This window comes from Kogia breviceps, chromosome 2 (assembly GCF_026419965.1).
Source record: "Kogia breviceps isolate mKogBre1 chromosome 2, mKogBre1 haplotype 1, whole genome shotgun sequence".
Taxonomy (NCBI): Eukaryota; Metazoa; Chordata; class Mammalia; order Artiodactyla; family Physeteridae; genus Kogia; species Kogia breviceps.
In genome coordinates, this window is record NC_081311.1 from 106338157 (window position 1) to 106359918 (window position 21762).

At 42.2% G+C, this 21762-nt stretch overlaps 1 protein-coding gene across 3 annotated transcripts in view; it reads left to right on the top strand.

Annotated features, from left to right (window-relative positions):
• Nucleotides 1-21762, top strand: part of MGAT5 (alpha-1,6-mannosylglycoprotein 6-beta-N-acetylglucosaminyltransferase) — a 389028-nt gene that overhangs the window by 216717 nt on the left and 150549 nt on the right. For all 3 annotated transcript variants that reach the window (XM_067025906.1, XM_067025907.1, XM_067025908.1), the window contains 2 exons: nucleotides 11416-11492; nucleotides 12438-12527. In XM_067025906.1, coding sequence (XP_066882007.1) covers nucleotides 11416-11492; nucleotides 12438-12527 — 167 coding nt within the window. The remainder of the gene's footprint in view (nucleotides 1-11415; nucleotides 11493-12437; nucleotides 12528-21762) is intronic.

The following is a 21762-nucleotide window of genomic DNA, read 5'->3' on the forward strand; positions in this document are numbered from 1 at the left end:
TCTGTGCATTAATTTTGTATCCTGCTACTTTACCAAATTCATTGATTAGTTCTAGTAGTTTTCTGGTTGCATCCTTAGTATTCTCTATGTATAGTATCATGTCATCTGCAAACAGTGACAGCTTTACTTCTTCTTTTCTTATTTGGATTCCTTTTATTTCTTTATTTTCTGATTGCTGTGGCTACAACTTCCAAAACTATGTTGAATAAGAGTGGTGAGAGTGGGCAACCTTGTCTTGTTCCTGATCTTAGTGGAAATGGTTTCAGTTTTTCACCATTGAGAACAATGCTGGCTGTGGGTTTGTCATATATGGCCTTTATTATGTTGAGGAAAGTTCCCTCTATGCCTACTTTCTGCAGGGTTTTTATCATAAATGGTGTTGAATTTTGTCAAAAGCTTTCTCTGCATCTATTGAGATGATCATATGGTTTTTCTCCTTCAGTTTGTTGATATGGTGTATCACGTTGATTGATTTTCGTATATTGAAGAATCCTTGCATTCGTGGAATAAACCCCACTTGATCATGGTGTATGATCCTTTTAATGTGCTGTTGGATTCTGTTTGCTAGTATTTTGTTGAGGATTTTTGCATCTATGTTCATCAGTGATATTGGCCTGTAGTTTTCTTTCTTTGTGACGTCTTTGTCTGGTTTTGGTATCAGGGTGATGGTGGCCTCATAGAATGAGTTTGGGAGTGTTCCTCTCTCTGCTATCTTGTGGAAGAGTTTGAGAAGGATAGGTGTTAGCTCTTCTCTAAATGTTTGATAGAATTCGCCTGTGAAGCCATCTGGTCCTGGGCTTTTGTTTGTTGGAAGATTTTTAATCACAGTTTCACTTTCAGTGCTTGTGATTGGTCTGTTCATATTTTCTATTTCTTCCTGGTTCAGTCTCGGCATCCTGTGCATTTCTAAGAATTTGTCCATTTCTTCCAGGTTGTCCATTTTATTGGCATAGAGTTGCTTGTAGTAATCTCTCATGATCCTTTGTATTTCTGCAGTGTCAGTTATTACATCTCCTTTTTCATTTCTAATTCTATTGATTTGAGTCTTCTCCCTTTTTTTCTTGATGAGTCTGGCTAATGGTTTATCAATTTTATTTATCTTCTCAAAGAACCAGCTTTTACTTTTATTGATCTTTGCTGTTGTTTCCTTCATTTCTTTTACATTTATTTCTGATCTGATCTTTATGATTTCTTTCCTACTGCTAAATTTGGGGTTTTTTGTTCTTCCTTCTCTAATTGCTTTAGGTGCAAAGTTATGTTGTTTATTAGAGATGTTTCCTGTTTCTTAAGGTATGATTGTATTGCTATAAAATTCCCTCTTAGAACTGCTTTTGCTGTATCCCATAGGTTTTGGGTCATCGTGTCTCCATTGTCATTTGTTTCTAAGTACTTTTTGATTTCCTCTTTGATTTCTCCAGTGATCACTTCATTATCAAGTAGTGTATTGTTTAGCCTCCATGTGTTTGTATTTTTTACAGCTCTTTTCCTGTAATTGATATCTAGTCTCATAGCGTTGTGGTCAGAAAAGATACTTGATACGATTTCAACTTTCTTAAATTTGCCAAGGCTAGATTTGTGACCCAAGATATGATATATCCTGGAGAATGTTCCATGAGCACTTGAGAAAAATGTGTATTCTGTTGTGTTTGGGTGGAATGTCCTATAAATATCAAGTAAATCTATCTTTTGCAATATATCATTTAAAGCTTGTATTTCCTTATTTATTTTCATTTTGGATGATCTGTCCATTGGTGAGAGTGGGGTGTTAAAGTCCCCTACTATGATTGTGTTACTGTCGATTTCCCCTTTTATGGCTGTTAGTATTTGCCTTATGTATTGAGGTGCTTCTATGTTGGGTGCATAAATATTTACAATTGTTAAATCTTCTTCATGGATCTATCCCTTGATCATTATGTAGTGTCCTTCTTTGTCTCTTGTAATAGTTTTTATTTTAAAGTCTATTTTGTCTGATATGAGGATTGCTACTCCAGCTTTCTTCTGACTTCCATTTGCATGGAATATCTTTTTCCATCCCCTCACTTTCAGCCTGTAAGTGTCCCTAGGTCTGACGTGGGTCTCTTGTAGACAGCATATATATGGGTCCTGTTTTTGTATCCATTCAGCCAGTCTGTGTCTTTCGGTGGGAGCATTTAATCCATTTACATTTAAGGAAATTATCGATATGTATGTTCCTATTACCATTTACTTAATTGTTTGGGGTTTGTTCTTGTAGGTTTTTTCCTTCTGTTGTGTTTCCTGCCTAGAGAAGTTCCTTTAGCATTTGTTATAGAGCTGGTTTGGTGGTGCTGAACTCTCTCAGCTTTTGCTTGTCTGTAAAGGTTTTAATTTCTCCATCAAATCTGAATGAGATCCTTGTTGGGTAGAGTAATCTTGGTTGTAGGTTTTTTTCCTTCATCACTTTAAATATGTCCTGCCACTCCCTTCTGGCTTGTAGAGTTTCTGCTGAAAGATCAGATGTTAACCTTATGGGGATTCCCTTGTGTGTTATTTGTTGTTTTTCCCTTGCTGCTTTTAATATGTTTTCTTTGTATTTAATTTTTGACAGTTTGTTTATTATGTGTCTCGGCGTGTTTATCCTTGGGTTTATCCTGTATGGGACTCTCTGTGCTTCCTGGACTTAATTGACTATTTCCTTTCCTATATTAGGGAAGTTTTCAACTATAATCTCTTCAAATATTTTCTCAGTCCCTTTCTTTTTCTCTTCTTCTTCTGGGACCCCTATGATTCGAATGTTGGTGCATTTAATGTTGTCCCAGAGGTCTCTGAGACTGTCCTCAGTTCTTTTCATTCTTTTTTTCTTTATTCTGCTCTGCAGTAGTTATTTCCTCTATTTTATCTTCCAGGTCACTTCTCCGTCCTTCTGCCTCAGTTATTCTGCTATTGATCCCATCTAGAGTATTTTTCATTTCATTTATTGTGTTGCTCATTGTTGCTTGCTTCCTCTTTATTTCTTCTAGGTCCTTGTTAACTGTTTCTTGTAATTTGTCTATTCTATTTCCATGATTTTGAATCATCTTTACTATCATTATTCTGAATTCTTTTTCAGGTAGACTGGCTATTACCTCTTCATTTGTTAGGTCTGGTGGGTTTTTTATCTTGCTCCTTCATCTGCTGTGTGTTTTTCTGTCTTCTCATTTTGCCTATCTTACTGTGTTTGGGATCTCCTTTTTGCAGGCTGCAGGTTCGTAGTTCCCTCTGTTTTTGGTGGTTGTCCCCAGTGGCTGAGGTTGATTCAGTGGGTTGATCAGGTTTCCTGGTTGGGGGGACTAGTGCCTCTGTTCTGGTGGATGAGGCTGGATCTTGTCTTTCTGGTGGGCAGGTCCACGTCTGGTGGTGTGTATCAGGATGTTGGTAGCCTTATTAGGATTTTAGGCAGCCTCTCTGCTAATGGATGGGGCTGTAGACCTGTCTTGCTCTTTGTTGGGCATAGGGTGTCCAGCACTGTTCATTGCTGGTCCTTGAGTGAAGCTGGGTCTTGGTGTTGAGATTGAGGTCTCAGGGAGATTTTCGCCGCTTGATATTACGTGGAGCTGGGAGGTCTCTTGTGGACCAGTGTCCTGAGGTTGGTTCTCCCACCTCAGAGACACAGCCTTGACACCTGGTTGGAATGCCAAGAGGCTTTAATCCACACTCTTTGGCAGCTCCAGACTTCAACCGGACTCCCTCCCGGCTAGCCGTGGCGCACTAGCCCCTTCAGGCTGTTTTCATTCTGCCAACTCCAGACCTTTCCTCATGTATCTTTTTGAATTAGAGTTTTCTTTGGATAAAGGCCCAGAAGTGGGATTGTAGGACCATATGGTAGCTCTATTTTTAGTTTTCTGAGGAACCTCCATACTGTTCTCCATAGTGGCTGTATCAATTTACATTCCCACAAACAGTGTAGGAGGGTTCCTTTCTCTCCACACTGTCTCCAGAATTTATTATTTGTAGACATTTTAATGATGGCCAGTCTGACCAGAGTGAGGTGATAACTTATTGTACTGAGAATCTTAATCCTAGATCTTCTTTTTAATTCTGTTTTACCAATGAAAGGTAAAACGGTATTAATGTTAGCTTCAAAGCTTAATTAGGTAGAAATTCTGCAAAAATAAATAAACAAACAAATGACCCAGGATATAACAGAAGAAAGCATAAATAATCTAGGGTTATTTGGCTGTTACTGTGATTTGAAATTTTTGACATTGATTTTACTTGGCAATGTGTTTTCACAGTCCTCACAACTTCATTTTTTTTTACACATTAACGCCATCCTTGAAAAGCTGTGCACCATTGAACAACTGTTCATTGAATATGATTTTCCTGTTGACTTCCTTTATGCCTGTAGTGTTTGCTTATGGGCAATACTGCAGCTCCAGGTTTTTAGCAAGTCCCTGTGGCCCTTGGAGTGCTTATTCCGAGACAAGTGAAAACTGATCATTTTATTCTTCAGGGTTGACTCTTCGTATTTCTGGTGTAGAATGTGAATATGGTGATGATGGTGGTCATGTGCCTTTTAATACCAAGAGCCAGAGTAGTGGAAACAGTCTTGACCCAGAAGACAGAAGCCTGGGTTGAACGTGCAGAATGTGCTGTGCATGAGAGGTAACTAGTGAATTTTATTAAACCACTGAACGCAGAAGGCAGTTCATCTCTCTAGGCCTTATTATGAATCAGGAAAAGTCAACAGCTTACTAATATGGCTTCAGAAGTCCTCTGCAGCTCTGAGATTCTTTGGTACAGTGATTGCATTTCTAGCTTCTTACATTGAAAAATAAAACCAAACCAACAAAATGCAAACAACTCTTTTCAAGGTGCCCGGTGTCCATCCCTGGGGGTCTGTGAGTGTGTTGTGCCCATTATCCGTCATGACTCCCCCAGCTCCTTCAGTGGGCAGAGAGCTTCCTGTTCCTATGGACCCTGGGTCTGGAATATGTGTACATGATTCAGTTATGGAAATGAAATCACTTTTTCATAATGCAAATGTAAAAAGTGGCCCTAAATGAATATTTGCCAACTGAGAATGACTGGTGAGGTCATTCGTAATGGGAGATTGTATTTCACCATGGCTGATCTCTGGCCAATTCATTGCTGGTAACTCCTGACGCGAGCCCGGCTGATGGAGGCGCTGGCAAGAGCACGGTCTCCAGGCTGAGCACAGAGATGAAGTCAGCTCCCGGCTGGTGCAGTGCTCACGTGGGCACCCTGCAGGGGCCATCTGATAACTGGGGCCGCGTGTTCCTATCAGGTGTTCGGAGAGAAACACTACCTTGTCCTACACACAAAACAGAATTGCTGGAGACCCTTTATCTTTTGAGAGGAAATGTGCTTGGGGTACCTTTGGGCCGAATCGAGCCCTCCGTCATGAAGATGGTTATCTTAGCTGCTGGCAGAGAAACTGGACCAGGAGATCGAACTCGGTTTCCTAAAACTTCCAGGGGTAGACAGATGGTCACGTGTTTTGAGAGTTCTGAGAGATTTTTAAATTTCCTTTTTCATCTTCCATTAAAATAGCAATGGTGAAGAAATCGGGCACCCTTAACCTATCTGATGCCTGTTCAGTTCTAGATAAAAAATCAATGGCACTGTGTTTTACAAGTTCTTAAAAAGAAGTGCCATTTCAAACACGTCGTCTCTGCTAAGTAATATTCAGACACGTCGTCTTTGCTGTAATTAATATTAAAACACGTCATCTTTGCGATAATTAATATTCAGACACGTCGTTTTTGCTGTAATTAATATTCAGACACGTCATCTTTGCTGTAATTAATATTCAGATACGTCGTCGTTGCTATGATTAATATTCAGACACGTTGTCTTTGCTGTAGTTAATATTCAGAAAAGTGAGCCTTGCCAAAGGAGGCTCTCTTGGGAGGGTCAACTTTCATTCTAAAATAACTGTCTTGTGTGTAGGGCTCACAAAACACCTCTCCCCCTCTCCACCGCCTCCCCCTTGGTTCCCACTACCCACCACACACATCCACTCCCCTCCCCTCCCCTCCCCTCCCCTCCCCTCCATGTCCTCACTTTATCATCACCACCCAGGAGCATGTAGCTGAGTTTCTTACAGGTGGTGCCACCCACAAGTATTTATAGAATCGGATTAAGGGTGACACCTGGCTGCCAGTCTTGTTTGTTGTGAGCCTCTTTTTATAACCATATTTCTAGAGCTCTTTTGTTCAGCAAAGTCAGGAAAGGTTATCATGAACTTGAAATAAGTTTGTAGTAGGTGAGTGTTTTATGATGTTGCATAGTTGAGAGTTGATGACTTTAAAAACACGACAGCATCTCCATGTGTATGTATTGAACTTGGCAGCTAAAACTAAAGGTATCCTTGTATGGTACCCAATGGATCTTGTGTTTGATTTGTAAATACATCAGGACAGTTAATATGTGACTCATTACGATCATATCTCACAAAACTGCAAGCCTCTCTTTTTAAATACTAATAAGGTATGAATATCAGTCATTCACATGGGGGATAGGCCACTTCCTCCCTCCCTGCCTTGGCAATGAGTCTTCTTTCACTGCTCCTCCTCCTGGCTTTTCTCCTTGTGTGGAACCCACATTCCTTTGGCTTGTTTAGTATGTGGTCCAGAACTCTTGAGTTTCTGGTTCAGAGATTCCCAGTGAGGACCGCCCACCCCCTTTCTTCCGTGGCTCTTTCTTCTGCTTCTCTGGAACTGGGGCTCTTCATCCCTCTGTTATATTTGTTCATCTGTCTAAAAAAATACAATGGTTGTATTTTGCCAGGGTGAGTTGCCAGGGTGCCAGGCAGTAGGTTGGGTGCTGGGCCACAGCCCCGAGGGTGGGTGCCCCGCCTTCCAGGAGGCTAGACCCGAGGAGGGGCCTCTGCTGACATGTGCCTCGCTCTGCTGTATGTGGTCCCTCCCGCTAGCCCTGCGGAGCTCCTCCAGGGTATGGACCATGTCTTTCAAGGTTGCAGCTTTGACATCAAAGCACATGGCAAGCAGCAGGCTTCTGAGAGATGTTCCAAGCGGCTGTGGGCTGAGTTTGGAGGTAGATGCTGAGGAGTTTGAAACGTCTCCTTTCCAAATTATAAGATGAGGTAATTGTCTTCCTTGTTCAGGAGGATGTGGTGAGTATAAAATGTGATAATGTGTGTGCCAGCACTTTGGAAAGGCTGTTACTGTATCAAGGGAGGTCATGACTGTCCACCTCTGTTTCCTGTTTCACCCTTTTCAATTCTCACAGACCCTTTGAGACTGTCTTTACCATTTACTTCTGCCCTATTCTCTCCCACTTTCCTTCCTTCCTTGGGCCTAGAGGAAAGCATGAGTTAAAAACATCTATGTGGAAAAAAAAAAATCTATGTGTCTGGTTCCATATCTCTTTGTCTCTGTCACTTCCAGATATGTATTTGAAATGCCGTTGTGTCTCTGTCAATCTGTGTGTGCATGTTAGGACCATCGGGGAGAATGTGGCTCCACGCTTGATGGGAACACGCTGCTCTGGGTGTGTTTATGGCATCTTTCATCACTTCTGCTGTACAGGTGCTCTTCCTGAGTTGTAAGCATTTTGGATAATAAGAGAAATGTTCTCTTAGATTAAACCTAATATTTGACCTCCTACTACCCTGATAAAATAACAGAGTTTTTGCACCTAGGGTACCCTGCCTTTTTTCTAATACCTGGTTGACGGTACCATAGAATCAGTTCAGAGGTGAAGTTTTCAGTGCAAGATGCTACTTGGGCTGGTGTATGAGGGTAAGAGATGAAACTGAATCCTAAACGGTAGTAAGAGCTGAGCTACTTTGCTTACATTAACATCTTTTTTTTTTTCCTTTGCCCTTTCACCTTTTAAAAAAAAAGATGATCTGTGTGAGAGGGTGGGGTGTACAGCAGGGAGAGCCTTCTAGTAATGTATCTTGGTAGAATCCTGACACCTTTTGTGGGGAGGGGCCTCATTAAGCTAAGTGTCCCCTGAAAAGCAGTCACGTTAACCTCTTTTGGCCTGAAATTTTGTGTTTTTTTTAACCAGCCTTAGGTTGGAGGCTCTTGCAAAGGTAGAAATGTCTCCTGTGGACACAAAGGAATGAAAACGTGATTCATAGAGTTTTTGTCATTGTGATGGAAACAAGGCAGGGAGCTGTCGTGTGGGGTGTGCTGAAACTCCTCAGGGCCTGGGAGGTGATGAAGGGTCTTACTCAGGTTACTTACTGGGGCTTGGATTCTGTGAGCAGCTCGGCCCCACTGCACTTCCTGTGTCTCCCTTTCACAGATCCCTTCCACCCCAGAGCCTCAAGTCATCGAACTACACTTTTGGAAGCCACTGTCTATTCAAACCCATCACTGTGTAACAAAATAATGAGAAAGTTCCTCACAAGATCATGGAAATGCAGAGGAGCCCCTGTTGGATTAGCTGACACACTGCTGCTTGGAAGAGGAGTAAAAAATGCTGGTCTAGCAGAGATCTCAGCTCAGTCTCATTCTCCCTGAGCCCAAGGGTCAGGCGGGGGATGGAGGGGAGGCAGGCAGAACATGTGTATGTTTATTCCGCCCAGCAGTGCTCACTGAGTTCCTGGTGATGGAGCAGAAAGCTGAAACGTTCCCACCTCCTAGGAGGGGAGGTGAACAGATGTGAACAAGGGAACAGGATTGCTCACTGTGGTGGGAGGGCCAGGAGCCTTAGGGCAGCACTCAGCCCTGACTCAGCATGGGGATGGAGAAGGATCAGGGCTCTCTTCAGGTGGGGGCGCTCGAGCTAGGTCTTAAGGGAGAAGGGGCTTTAAATGGGTGGAGGAAACCGGGAGGGGTGACAGGAAGGGCACGCCGGACAGGGGAGTGCCTGCAGATGTCCTTTAAAAAGTCAGTTCAGCAGGTCTTTGCAGAAGCGAGGATCCTCATCTGGGGAGTCTCTTAGCATGGCCAACATTGGGGTCTGTGCCTGTTTTTGTAAATAAAGTTTTATTGGAACACAGCCACACCCATCCTCCCCCTCTTGTCTGTGGCTGCTTTCTTGCTAAATCCCAGACAGAGACCATGTGGCCTGCCCAGCCTAAAATATTTATTGTCCAGCCCTTTACAGAAAAAGTTTGCTGACTCTTAGCATAACATTTTTTTATTTCTTGAAACTCTTAAATGAAGAGGACCCACACTGCCAGCAACTAGGCTTTGCCTGCAGCCTTCACGGACCTGCTGGTTTATTTTAACACTCGGCGATCTCTCTTCGTCCCACACTGCCATACCTCCAACTCACCTTATTTCAATAACTTCTGGCTCTGAACATCTGGAACTAGAATAATACCTCTTGTGTGTAAAGAAAGGGGGGTAATTTACCCCTGAGTATCTCAGATGTCTGATTATCCCAACCCTCGGCTGTTTTCGACTCTGCTTAATTTCTCGAAACCTCTGCTGCGTCTTACTTGCTTAAGTAGTAAACAAAATTGGAATTTAAAATAGTGATAGGAGCAGTAGTCATTGGAGAGCACTTCTCTTCTTTGGTGAGGGAGCCTTTCTGTCAGTGGATTCTGAAGCTGGCTGTCCCCATACACATGAGAGAGAAGGGGAGCTTTAGGGAGAGCCACCATTCAAGCTTGCATTTATTTTAAAAACAAAGAGAATGCATTTCCAGAAGCATATGCATTTGAAATATTGCTTTCCTGGGTATAGTGAGTTGTGTGGAATTATACAGCAAATGCCAACTTTTAAGCACCTGCCATGGTCTGTGGTATCATGTGATGGGAGTGCCAGACCAGGCTTTTTACAAACTTTAACTTATTTAATAAGACCTGGATGAAACAGAGGTGCAGTTATTCCAATTTTACAGATGGGGAAACAAAGCCTCCAACAAACTAAGTGTCTTCCATGTTAACAACTAACTGACACTGCCTCCAACCTATGATAAGGAGGATATTGATTTTACACTCCAGTTATCCTTAGGTTGATATTGTAGTTTGGGATCTAATTTCCGATTAGTTCTTGGTATAGGAAACTGTCAGCAGTGAGTAATTGGGACATTTTCCAAGCATGTCCAGAAAATATAGTTGGTCCAAAACCAGAAGCATGTAGGTTTAGGGTTGTCGGCCTTTCCAGCAGAAATGATCGTTCCTAAACAAAAAACTGATCATAACTATCTTCTGCTTAAAACTTTTCAGTGCTCTACCACCCAGGCCCTAGTACAAAGACCAGAGTCTATTTTGGTGCTTCAGGCCTTTCTGGTTGGGCCCTGCCTCTCAGTACCTCGTACTAATTCACTCCAGTCAGACCAGGTCCTGCATTTGGATGTTTCCCTGAACACCATGTCTACCTTGTCCCTCTACCTGGCTCATTCTTTCATCTTCACATCTCAGCTGAGAAGTCACTGGATCCAGGGAAGCCAGGTGTCCTTCCCTTGCCCCGCCCTAACATAAGGCCTTTTACACTGCTGTTCAGTTGTTTACTGGTTTGTCTGTTGTCCATCACTAAAGCTTCTGGGAGGCATTCTTTTTAGTTTTGACTCTGTAGTTTCAAGGAATAGGAATCTACTCTAGCTTGCTAATACAAAGGGAGTTTATTGGGAGGAAATATTGGAAGAATAAGGAGATCTTGGTGGAAATTTAAGAACTGGGTCTGTAAGAAGCTGCACCTTGCAGATGCATCTTGTGGCTTCCTGCTCCTCTGCACATGGTTCTCTTTGCCTTTCTCTCTCCTGTGGGCTGTCTCAGCTCAAGCGCACGTCTGTTTTGTTTTATTGAAGTATAGCGGATTTACAGTGTTGTGTTAGTTTCAGGTGTACGGCAAAGTAGTTTCGGTTATTTATATATGTATATACACACACACATATCTCTTTTCTTCAGATTCTTTTCCCTTATAGGTTATTACAAAATATTGAGTATAGTTCCCTGTGCTATACAGCAGTTCCTTATCATTTATCTATTTTATATATAGCACTGTGTATCTGTTAATCCCAGACTCCTAATTGATCCCCCCCCGCCTCCCCTTTGGTAGCCATAGGTTTGTGTTCTATGTCTGTAAGTCTGTTTCTGTTTTGGAAATAAGTTCATTTGTACCACTTTTTTAGATTCCACAAGTGATAGGCACACGTGTTCGTGAAGCTGCTCGTGGGCTCAGTTTGTCCTCATAGCCTAGCCTGGCCTCGCCGGCCCTGTGACCCTCCCAATCTCATGGCTTCATTTCCTGCCCCCCACTCATATGGTTTCTCAGTTTCCCAGTTGAAGATTTTCAGGCAAGCACTCTGGTTGGCCCGGCTCACGCTTTGCGGCTGGGCCATGCATGTCACAGGTCTCTGGCCGTCCTGGAGGTGGGCTCTGGTTGGGTCAGGTCCTCCCTGCAGACCAGTCAGAACTGTCGTCAGCTGGAGGGGCTCCCAGGATAGACTTCTCTTTTCCTTTTTTCTTTCTGACCCTCACTTGCAATAAACTTGATAGTATCCTTTGTTCTTTTTCCTCCTTTTCAGATATCATTAATGGAGCTCAAGAAAAATGCGTACTGCCTCCTATGGATGGCTACCCCCACTGCGAGGGGAAAATCAAGGTAAGGCAGAAGGGATGTCTATTCATCCCTGTCCTCCTCAATCTGCACAAACAGCCCCTTGCTTCCCCTCCCCTCCCTTCTTCTCCCCAGCGATACAGATGGGCAAGAGAGCCCTTCAAGGGAGTCATTTAAGGGGCGCCTCAGTCCTGCCATTTAGGGCTGTGGCCATGACAACCCTTCCCTGCTTATGCCAGCTCTGTGGGGTTAGTCAACAGTGACTAAGTGGTCAGAGTGAAAGGGCTGGGCCGTTGCAGGCACCTGCGGTGGCTTTGAAGCTGTCACTACCACCCCCTTCCCATTCCTCCAGCAGGTGACCCCTCAAGGGCCAAAGACAAGGGGCTGCCATTATTTAGTATCCACCTTCCCTCTGCCCCAGGCCTCTGCTGTGAGGTCTCCAGATTGAGATTTACATGTCACATTTGCATGTGCAGTTGAGTACCCAGACACTCTTGGCCACTCTGACTCTTAACATTTATTTTTTCCATCCCATTTATACGGCCAGCCCTTGGGGAAGACCACTCCCCTTCTCAGTAGTTTGCAGAGAAAAGTTACTGTTCAAGTGTCACATAGTGCGCTCTCTTCCAGGCACTGTGCTGAGGCTTGTGAAACTGTCATTCTCCGGGGAGGGGACTCTGATGCCGGGTTTCATTAGGCACTTGCTCTTGATGAAATGCTCCTTGCCGTTGCTTCTCCCGGGCTGCACTGCAGGGTGTGTCTCATGGCCTCTGTCCACTCCAAAGGCCTCTGCTAAGGCCCAGCTCAAGCCGTGATCGTCCAAGAGCTGAGCATCCGTCTCCTGACCTCAGCTCAGGGATCCTGAGCTTCAGGCCACAGCTTGAGCCGTGCCCCTCCCGCTCCATGCCCTCGCCGTCTCTGTTGGCCGGTGTGCCCGGCTGCAGAGAGCAGGCTGCTCATCAGTGTTCTCACCTTCTCTGGTCATTTCAGTGGATGAAAGATATGTGGCGCTCGGATCCCTGCTACGCAGAATACGGAGTGGACGGGTCCACCTGCTCTTTTTTTATTTACCTCAGTGAGGTGAGGAGCTTCTTGTGGCTTTGTGGGCTGGGGGCGGATGGTCTGTTCTGTAGCTGAGCCTGGAATTTGAAAGGCTGAAAAACGGGTATTGTTTTCACAGGAAGGGCCTATGATTTCCTTCTGCATTACTCTCCTCTGTCCCCAAGTAGCATGACTTTTTTTTTTTTCCCTTGAGGGAAGAATAGTCTGAGTTCACTATTTAATTTTTTCCCAATTAAAAAAAAAAAAAAGGTAGTAAAATAAATACACCTAACAAAAAAATGTAGTACAACTTCTTAACCACGAAGTGTAAAAGTTCAGTGGCATTAAGTCCATTCGCACTGCGACCATCACCACCATCCATCCATCTCCAGAATGCTTCATCTTTTTTTTTTTTTTTTTTTTAAATTTTTTTTTTATTTTTTGCGGTACGCGGGCCTCTCACTGTTGTGGCCTCTCCCGTTGCGGAGCACAGGCTCCGGACGTGCAGGCTCAGCGGCTATGGCTCACGGGCCCAGCCGCCCCGTGGCATGTGGGATCTTCCCGGACCGGGGCACGAATCCGTGTCTCCTGCATCGGCAGGCGGATTCTCAACCACTGCGCCACCAGGGAAGCCCCAGAATGCTTCATCTTGCCAACCTGAGACTCTGTTCCCCTTAAACAGTAACTCCACGTTCCCTCCCTTCTCCCAGCCCCGGCAAATACCCTTCTACTTTCTGCCTCTGACTCTGACTACTCCAGGTACCCCTATAAGTGCAATGTACAGCATTTGTCTTTTTGGGATGGACTGATTTCACTTTGCATAGTGTACTCAGGGTTCATCCATGTTGTACATGTGTCAGTGTGTCCTTCCTTTGTAAGGCTTAATAATATGTTCCATTGTGTGTATAGACCACATTTTGTTACCCATTCATCTGTCAAATGGACCCTTGGATTGCTTCCACCTTTCAGCTATTGTGAATAATGCTGTTATGAACGTAGGTGTACACATAATTCTTTGAGTCTCTGCTTTCAATTCTTTGGGGTATAGGTCCAGAAGCAGAGTTGCTGGATTATATGGTAATTATATTTTTAATTTTTTGAGGAACCACCAAACTGTTTTCCACAGCGGCTGCACCATTTTACATTCCCACCAACAGTGCACAAGGGTTCTAACTTCTCCACATCCTCGCCAGCACTTGTTATTTTCTGGGTTTTTTTTTTTTTTTTTTTTTTTTTTTTTTTTTTTTTTTTTTTTTTTAGTGGCCATCTGAATGGGTTTGGGGGTTATCTCACTCTGGTTGTGGTTTGCATTTCCTTAATGATTAGTGATGTTGAGCGTATTTTCATATGCTTATTGGCTGAGTTAGCTATTTACTTACAGGCTGAATTATTTACTTTTACCCTTTTCCCCCCTTTTATCTGAACTTCATTTGTACCCTCGAATTTAAATAGCAGCTTTTTTTCCTTTTTTTTTTTTTAATGGCTACAGGGTATTTTACAGACCACATGGAATTTATTTCATGCTTTAGCAATCTCCATTTCACCTTTAGAAAGGTTGAGGGGATAGGTTGGGGTTAAGACTTTATCCAGCACCAAGTACTGGGAGAGAACTGAGTAGGGAATGAAAACTCACCTGCTACCCACCTCCCCACCCCCATTATGAGCAGGGCCAGCAGCCGTAGGGGCTTGTGAAACGGATGCTGGCTAATTTCTGAGGATGTGCACTTGGCAGGCTCTTGACTGCCTTTTTTTTTTTTTGATTCGCACCCCCTGGTTTTGGTACTCTTGCTGTTTAACCAGTAGTTTAATAACAGCTCCCTGGTGATGCCATGCAGAAAGGAGAATGCCTCCGTTTTGAAGCTAAATGAAATGTTTTTGCCATAATTTCTCTTGTGGGATTCAGATACCTCTTCTCTCTGGTATAAGGTGACAGGGACAGTTTTGGGGATGGAGGCCAAGCCAGTATTGCTATAGGGCATGTGGCCCTGGAATCTGTGGGGTTTGTCCCTCTTCTGCACTCTTACTTCTCTTTCTTCTGTAAGATCCAGTCAGACTTTTTTTGCCAAGGTTGCTCCATGGCCACCACAGGGCCATCATGGGAACCGTCAGAGTTAATGACAGTTAAAATGCCTCTTGGAAATGAAAAGCACAGAGATTTGGGTGTGTGATGTTCCTCATTAAGAGGCTGCTGGGCAGTTGACTTTGTAGCTTGTATTTGAGTGTGTTTGGGGCTTGGGTGGCCTGGGGCTGGCCTCATTTTCTTCTCCAGAGGAGTACCGCCTGGGGCTATGGGTGAATCTTCACTCTTCTGAGAAGTCAGTTAGAGGCACCTTTCCTGCCCTGAGGAAGAAGTTCCTCATTTAGTTCAATTTTCAAAAGTTTTCTTCCCATTTCCATTTAATAGAATTTAGCCAGAGTCTTACCAGGCTCCCTGATGGACAAGCTGAGCTAATTTCACACCTTCCAGCATCTGGTGGGAAGGTGGGGGGTGGGTAGGACTGCCGAGGTAAAGGGAGAGGAAGAGGATTTGACATGGTCCTTCCAGCCTGGGTCTTCATCTCCCAAGCCAGAGCTTGGGAGGTGTGGGAGAATGGTCCAGGTGGAGAGGGGCTGTAATTATATATGACCTGGTTCCCTTCCTTTGAAACTGCCACCCTACCCCTACTGACAGAGAAGGAAGGACCTAGTTAAGATGAGAGAAAAGGGAGTTTCTGGTGCAGGTAAACTGAGAGGAGTGTGGGATAGATGGGGCTGCATAAAGATGTGATGGATCATGTAGACTTAATATTGGAGCTCGGGTGTTTCATTGCAGAACCTTTAACTATTTTTTCTCCTTTTGGGGATGTGGAAGGGTGCTTCATTTGCCTATTCTACGCTCTTCTTATGCAAATGATCAGACTTTTCTTTTTGCTCCACTGAACTCAGTTCAGTGAACACTTACTGAACATCTATTGTATTCATCCATTGTCAACAATTACTGAGGACTCATTTGCTTGGCACCATGCTATGCATTCATTATCTTTCAAGTCTGATGGAAGAGGAAGCATGGATACAGGTAATTAAGCCAGGAAACGGTCCTGGGAAAGAACTAGGAACTTCTTTTTCAAAGTTTTAATCTGAAAATTACCTTGAAACTCTGGCCTTTAAAAAAAATTTTCCATTTTATCAAAGCAGCTTAATAGGGATCCTATAAGAGAGGAAAATTTAACCAACATGGCCACTTTAATAGGCAGTACTGCCTTAGAGCCTCATAGCTGACTTCAGCTTCTGTTTCTAATGCTTTCTAAACACTATGCTCTTGGAAAAGTTGCCCTCTTTGTGCCTCAGGTTCTTCCTTTATCATATGTTTTCATTTTGTTTTTAAAGGATACTACTGTGAGAATAATTCCTGAGCCTATATGGGAGCATGCTTAGAGTAGAACCTGGCAAATAAATGATACTCGGTTTGTAGAACTGACACTTTTATGATAGGTTTTTTGGGTTTTTTGTTTTTTTTTTTTTACTTCTGTGGGGGGAGTGGTTACTTTGATTGAAGTAAAGTTGATTTACAATATTGTGTTAGTTTCAGGTGTACAGCGAAATGATTCAGTTGTGTATAGTTATATATTATTTTCCAGATTCTTTTCCCATGTAGGTTATTACAAAATATTAAGTATAGTTCCCTGTGCTATACAGTAGGTCCTTGTTGATTATCTATTTTATATATAGTAGTATGAATATGTTAATCCCAAATTCCTTATTTATTCCTCCCCCTCACCTTTCCCTTTTTGTTTCTGTGTCTATACATGATAGGTTTTTGATATTGCCATTATTTGAGTTCAGTTGTGGGGTGTCACTTAGCCTGTGACATTTTATGTGGGACCTTGATTCTGTCTTAGAATTGGAATCAATTTCAGGTTCTCATTCACCAGTCTCATTTAATTTTAGATCCCTAGGCTTCTGGTAACATAGAAATTAAGTTGTTCCCCTTGACATCCTTTCTCAGGATGTGCAACTTGTTCACAGTTAAATCGTGAACCGGATGCATGGAACAGCAGTGCCCCTCTGCCGTTGCCTATGTGAAATTATTAGAGATGTTTCCTAAAGCCAGTTAATTGTGTTCTAGTATTCTGTAAATCCTAGACAACATCTATGGCTTTGTGGTGATGTATTTTGTCTAGTTTTTTTTTTTTTTTTTTCCTCTTGCTTTCTTGAAGCTTTCCATCTTTTGTTACTTCATTTAACCTGTACCGTATGCCAGGTTACTCTTGCAATTGGTAAAATGATTGAGAGAGACATCTTCATTTGATTTGTTTACTTGATCAGTGGATGTACTGGTGACTTTCTTTTCTTAATCCTCACTGAAGAGCCAGTTCTTGTTTCCATCTACGTTTAACTGCAGAGCTTTGACAGATATAAAAGAGGACATGAAGTAAAATGTCTCCTGTATAGTCAGTCACCGGTTGAACTGAGGCATTTAGATTCAGACCAGTCTTAGGAGATAGTGCTCTTCCTGCATTTTTCGTTCCCCCAGTTGTCTCAATGTGCCAACTCTGCTGAATTATGGGAGTACAAACTTCTGCTTTTACCTTCACCAACTTGTAGTCTCCCAGCCTTTTATGGGAAATCCCAGGAGGCAAAGCCATCAGTGTTTCCCCTTCCATTATCCCCACGGATGCTTGTTATATGTCTGATGCTGTATTGGGGACTGGGTGTGATACTAAAAGTCTCATCATTGCCCTTGTTGAGTGGCAGACAATAAGAATGAAACATGGCTGAGCTGCACTGTGTGCCTGACACCTCAAATACACAGCGTCATTTCAACCTCTCCCCAGCTCTGAGTAGTAGAGAGCCGCGTCCTACAGGCTCCGAGAGGTTAAATTGCTTAGTGCTTCTGCATCGACCATTCCTGTTGCCCTTTCACGTCAAAGGAAAGCTGAACTCAAGTGAAGTCGTTTGTCACCATTGCCTTTGCATTCAGTTCTATGCTCAAATCCACCTGTGTTTGAAATATGGCTCTAAGTTAGCTGGTTTCCATTAATCAGTCTTCATTGCTAGTTTTGGATACTCATAATTTTAATACTTTATCCATCCCCCCCACAAAAAAAAAGAAACGGTGCCAATCCTCCTGAACATATAAGTCATGGAAACCAGGTACTTAGCCATTGCAAGTGGTGAGGGTTGAAAGAATGATGCGTTAAGCAGCCTTGCATTTCCAGATCATCGAGCAGTGCATTTTCTGTGTCTGTTTTTGTGAGCCATGTAACTAACTACTCCCGTTATAGACACAAGACCCTATAAAGTAATTACTCTAAATGTCATTGTTTCAGGTAGTATTAACTTAGCCCTCTGCAGAGCCTTTTACAGCTGTCAGCTTTTACAAAATTGAGAATAAATTTCTTTACCCCTGTTGATATTATGTTGATAGATGGTGCTGATATATTTGACTCCCACACATTTTTGCTATTTACACAATTATTCTAGCAACTAGCAGCCATCATACCCTGCCAGACTTCTTAATTTGTTTGTACTGTTTTTTTTTTTAAGCACTGTGTTGCCACTGGAAGTATAGTTGCTCTGAAATAATCAAATTGCTCAGTGATTGATTGCTAGATCTTAGGATGTGTACAAGGTGTTGCTTCTAATGCCAATTTGGACTGCTTGAGTGAGTGTGTATGTGTGTGTGTGCGCGCGCCTGCCTGTGTGTGTGACTCCCTCATAAAGGAACAAAAGAAGCAATTTCATGCCGTACTCATGAATCTGTTTCTTATATTTCAGAAACAACAGGCATAAAGGTCTCTTCCTCTTTCTGTTCGCCCTCGGCAATAAGTAAAACTAATATTGGCTGAGCATGCTGTTAACCTTGAGTTTAAATTCAGCGTACTTAATCCCTTGATTAATGCCAAGATTAATGTCCAGCAGCAAAGGTTGAAAGCTTAAATGTTTGTGAATGTGAGCATGAAATGAAATCCTAATAACCAGTACAATGATTTGGATTTATGGGTTGTGTTGGCTGCTAAAGATACCTTGGAAATGGTGTTTCACAAACTAATGTGTCGGAGTGGGCAACAGTAAAGAATTGACTGTTTAGGTTTCAGGAAGAAATCCGAATGAGAAAATATAACTAACATTTGGGACGGGTCAGGGAGTACTTTAAAAATGCCACTAGACTGTTGCCTGAGAATACCCACACACACCTTTCAAATACCTAGGCCTTGACATAGGAAATTCTCTTTCTGTGAGATAATATTTTTTTGGCGGTACCGGAGGTGACAGAGATTTATGATCGTGTTCTTTGCACTTCTTGAATTCAGCCTTTACTTTTATCTTTTTCATCTATGTGTTTTCGTGGCTCTTATGACCTGAAGTCTAAGACATATTTAGAAAAAGGATTTTTTTTTAAAACAATCCCAAGTTTACAGAACAGCATTTGTCATCAGCCTGATTGATCTCTCAATTTCCCCCAACCTCTTCCTTCTCCCACGTTCATCCTCTTAGTGACACCTCCTCTTCGTCCGTAGTTTCATAAACGACAACATTTAGTTTTATATCTTTTTATTTCTTTTTTTTTTCACATACTACAACATTTAGATTGAGATTCTCACTCTGACCTCTACCTTAAACAAAAATTTAAGGGTAAATGGCAGGAATTGCCAATCCCCAAACCAACGCCTCTTTGCTGCTTGGAATACATGTGGCAGACTGGGGCTGTGATGCAGTCATCTCCAATTTGCTTTTTACAAACTTTTAAATATTGTCTCTGATCATTTATTTCTATTATACACCAGTAAAATATTTGTAAAGTTTTATGTTTTAAACTGTTTTTAATATGGAAAGTTTCAAGCATATGTAAAAGAGATGGGTGTAAGGAACCCCCATGTGCCCATGACTCACATTCAATAATTGTCAATTCGTGGCCAATCTCATTCATTGACACCTCTCCCAGTTCATTATTTTGAAGCAAATCCCAAAGATCTCATCATCTGTGAATGTTTCACTGCATACCTTTAAAAGAGGCTCTTTTAAAACATATAACTCCTAATACTATTCCATATTTTAAAAATTATGGAATTCCTTAATATCATCAAATATCAGGTTAGTATTCACATTTCTTGTAAATTAAAGTTTATTTATTTGAACAGAGTTTCAAGCAAGGACCATAAATTACCGTTGTTGGTGTCTCTTAAGTCCCTTTAATTTAGGTTTCCTTTCATCTCTTATTTTTTTCCTCCTGTGATTTTTCACTGAAGAAACTTTATTTGCCTTAGAAGAGTTTGTTGTCCTCTGAATTTTCACGATTATATACCCGTGTTGTTGTATAACCTGGTTCCCTGCCCCTTGTACTCCTGTAAATTGATAGTAGAGCTGAGGTTTGATGAGTCAGGCTTAATACTTTTTTCAAAACTGTTTCATGGGTGGTATTAAATACGTCTATTAAGAGGCACATAAATGCCTGGTTCTCTCTCTTTTGGGGATGTTAGCAGCCATTGATAATCACTGCCTGGATTCATCAGGGATTCCTTTTTAATATATCAGGAATACCCTGTATAGAGAAATGAGTCCTCATCTGATATTTGGTTACCCTGCCGAACAGTCCATAAGAGAAATCTTGAGTTCTCTGTTGATTGCCTAGCATCTTCCACCGGTGACTAGTCGTTTGTTTGCTTGCTTGTTTGTATGCTTGTTGGTTATTACCATCATTATGAACTCATTGATTGAAACATATTTGATATGTTTGATCCATTCCAATTATTTTCTTACTAGTTCTCATATTATACCTTCTTTGACCAGTGGGGGCCAATTCACATTGTCTTCTGAGTCCTTTTGACATAACCTAGGAGTTTTTAATAGTTTTGATCTCGTCTGGTATGACAAGAGCTTCCAGGTTCATCTTATATAATTTCTGCCCTAGACCTAGAATCAGCCTTTTCTCTAAGTACCCTTGGTTTCTCTTTAGTGGGAAATGACTAGAGACCATTCATCTGGGTACCAGAGGAATTCATTGCTATTGGTTTTTTCTGGGTGCTGGGGATATGACAGTGAACAAAAAGACAAACATTTCTTGAAGTTATGTTTTTTAGGAGGAGACAGGCAACAAAAAGTAAAATACATATCTTTTAGATTACAGTAGAGCTATGGAGAAAAATGAAACTGAGAGGGGGCTCATGAATGCTCATGAGGAGTGATGGTGTCAGCTTTAGACAGCGTGTTCAGAATATGCCCTACTGAGCAGATGAGAGGAGGACATGTGAGCACCAAATTAGAGGTGAGAGAGTAAGAGGTGCAGATATCTGGCACACGTATTTTAACAGGCAGGGGGAACAATTCAGTGCAAAGGTCCTGGGGTGACCATCAATATCCAACGTTAAGAGTAAGTACATGGAAAGTCATCTCCAGAGAGATTTTTTTTTTTGTCTGTTTTGTTCACAGGAATAATAGTGCCTGGCACACATATTTGTTGAATGAATAACTCTATTTAAAGCATTTTTAAAAATAGTCAATAGCTTTTTTGTCTCCTTGTTCTAAGTGGGTGACTCCCCCAGCTATCACCTTTCTAATCTTGAAGAAAACATTATTGTAAAATTTGTAACATTAAAATCTGCTAAGAACATTAAGTTTGAGACATGAAGCAAGGGCATGTTGAGCACTTATTAACAATTTTAATATAATGCTCTCTAATATTTTATCTATAAGGGAATGCAGGGGATCAGTTTAGACTATTAGAATGGAACGAGCCAGTTATATTGGAAGGCAGAGTTTTCTCACCCAGCTTTTATTCTTATTGTCACTCTGCATTATTTGCCTGGATCTATGCTTCTGGCAAAATTGCACGTTACCACAAAAGAGGGACTCTGTCCTTGGTCACTGGAATGTGACTACCTTTATAAATGGGGTTACTGTGACTCTTGTGTCCTCAGTGTGGATGCAGGCCCAGTGAGGCCGGTTCTTCCACTCTGCAATGGAAGAAGCATCTCTCTGTATTATCTGTGTGATTCACGCCGGAGGAATTCGTTTGCTGCCTCTCCTGTGTAAAGGAAATTGACAGGTCTCATCCCACAGAGATTTGGGATGGGTTTTTGAAACTCTGACATCCTGTCATTAGAACCCCACTGGTTTGTGGTATGTTGAAAACATACAGCAATTTCTCTTGAAGTCCTGCCCCTTCCCTAACATCCTGAGTAGCCCTGTCTCGGATCTCCCCAGCCCTCAGGTCTCTCTTGCACATGATCAGTTCTATACTCTCTGTGATACTCCTGCCACCCCTCCCGTGGTAGGGGGCAGCATTACATATTAT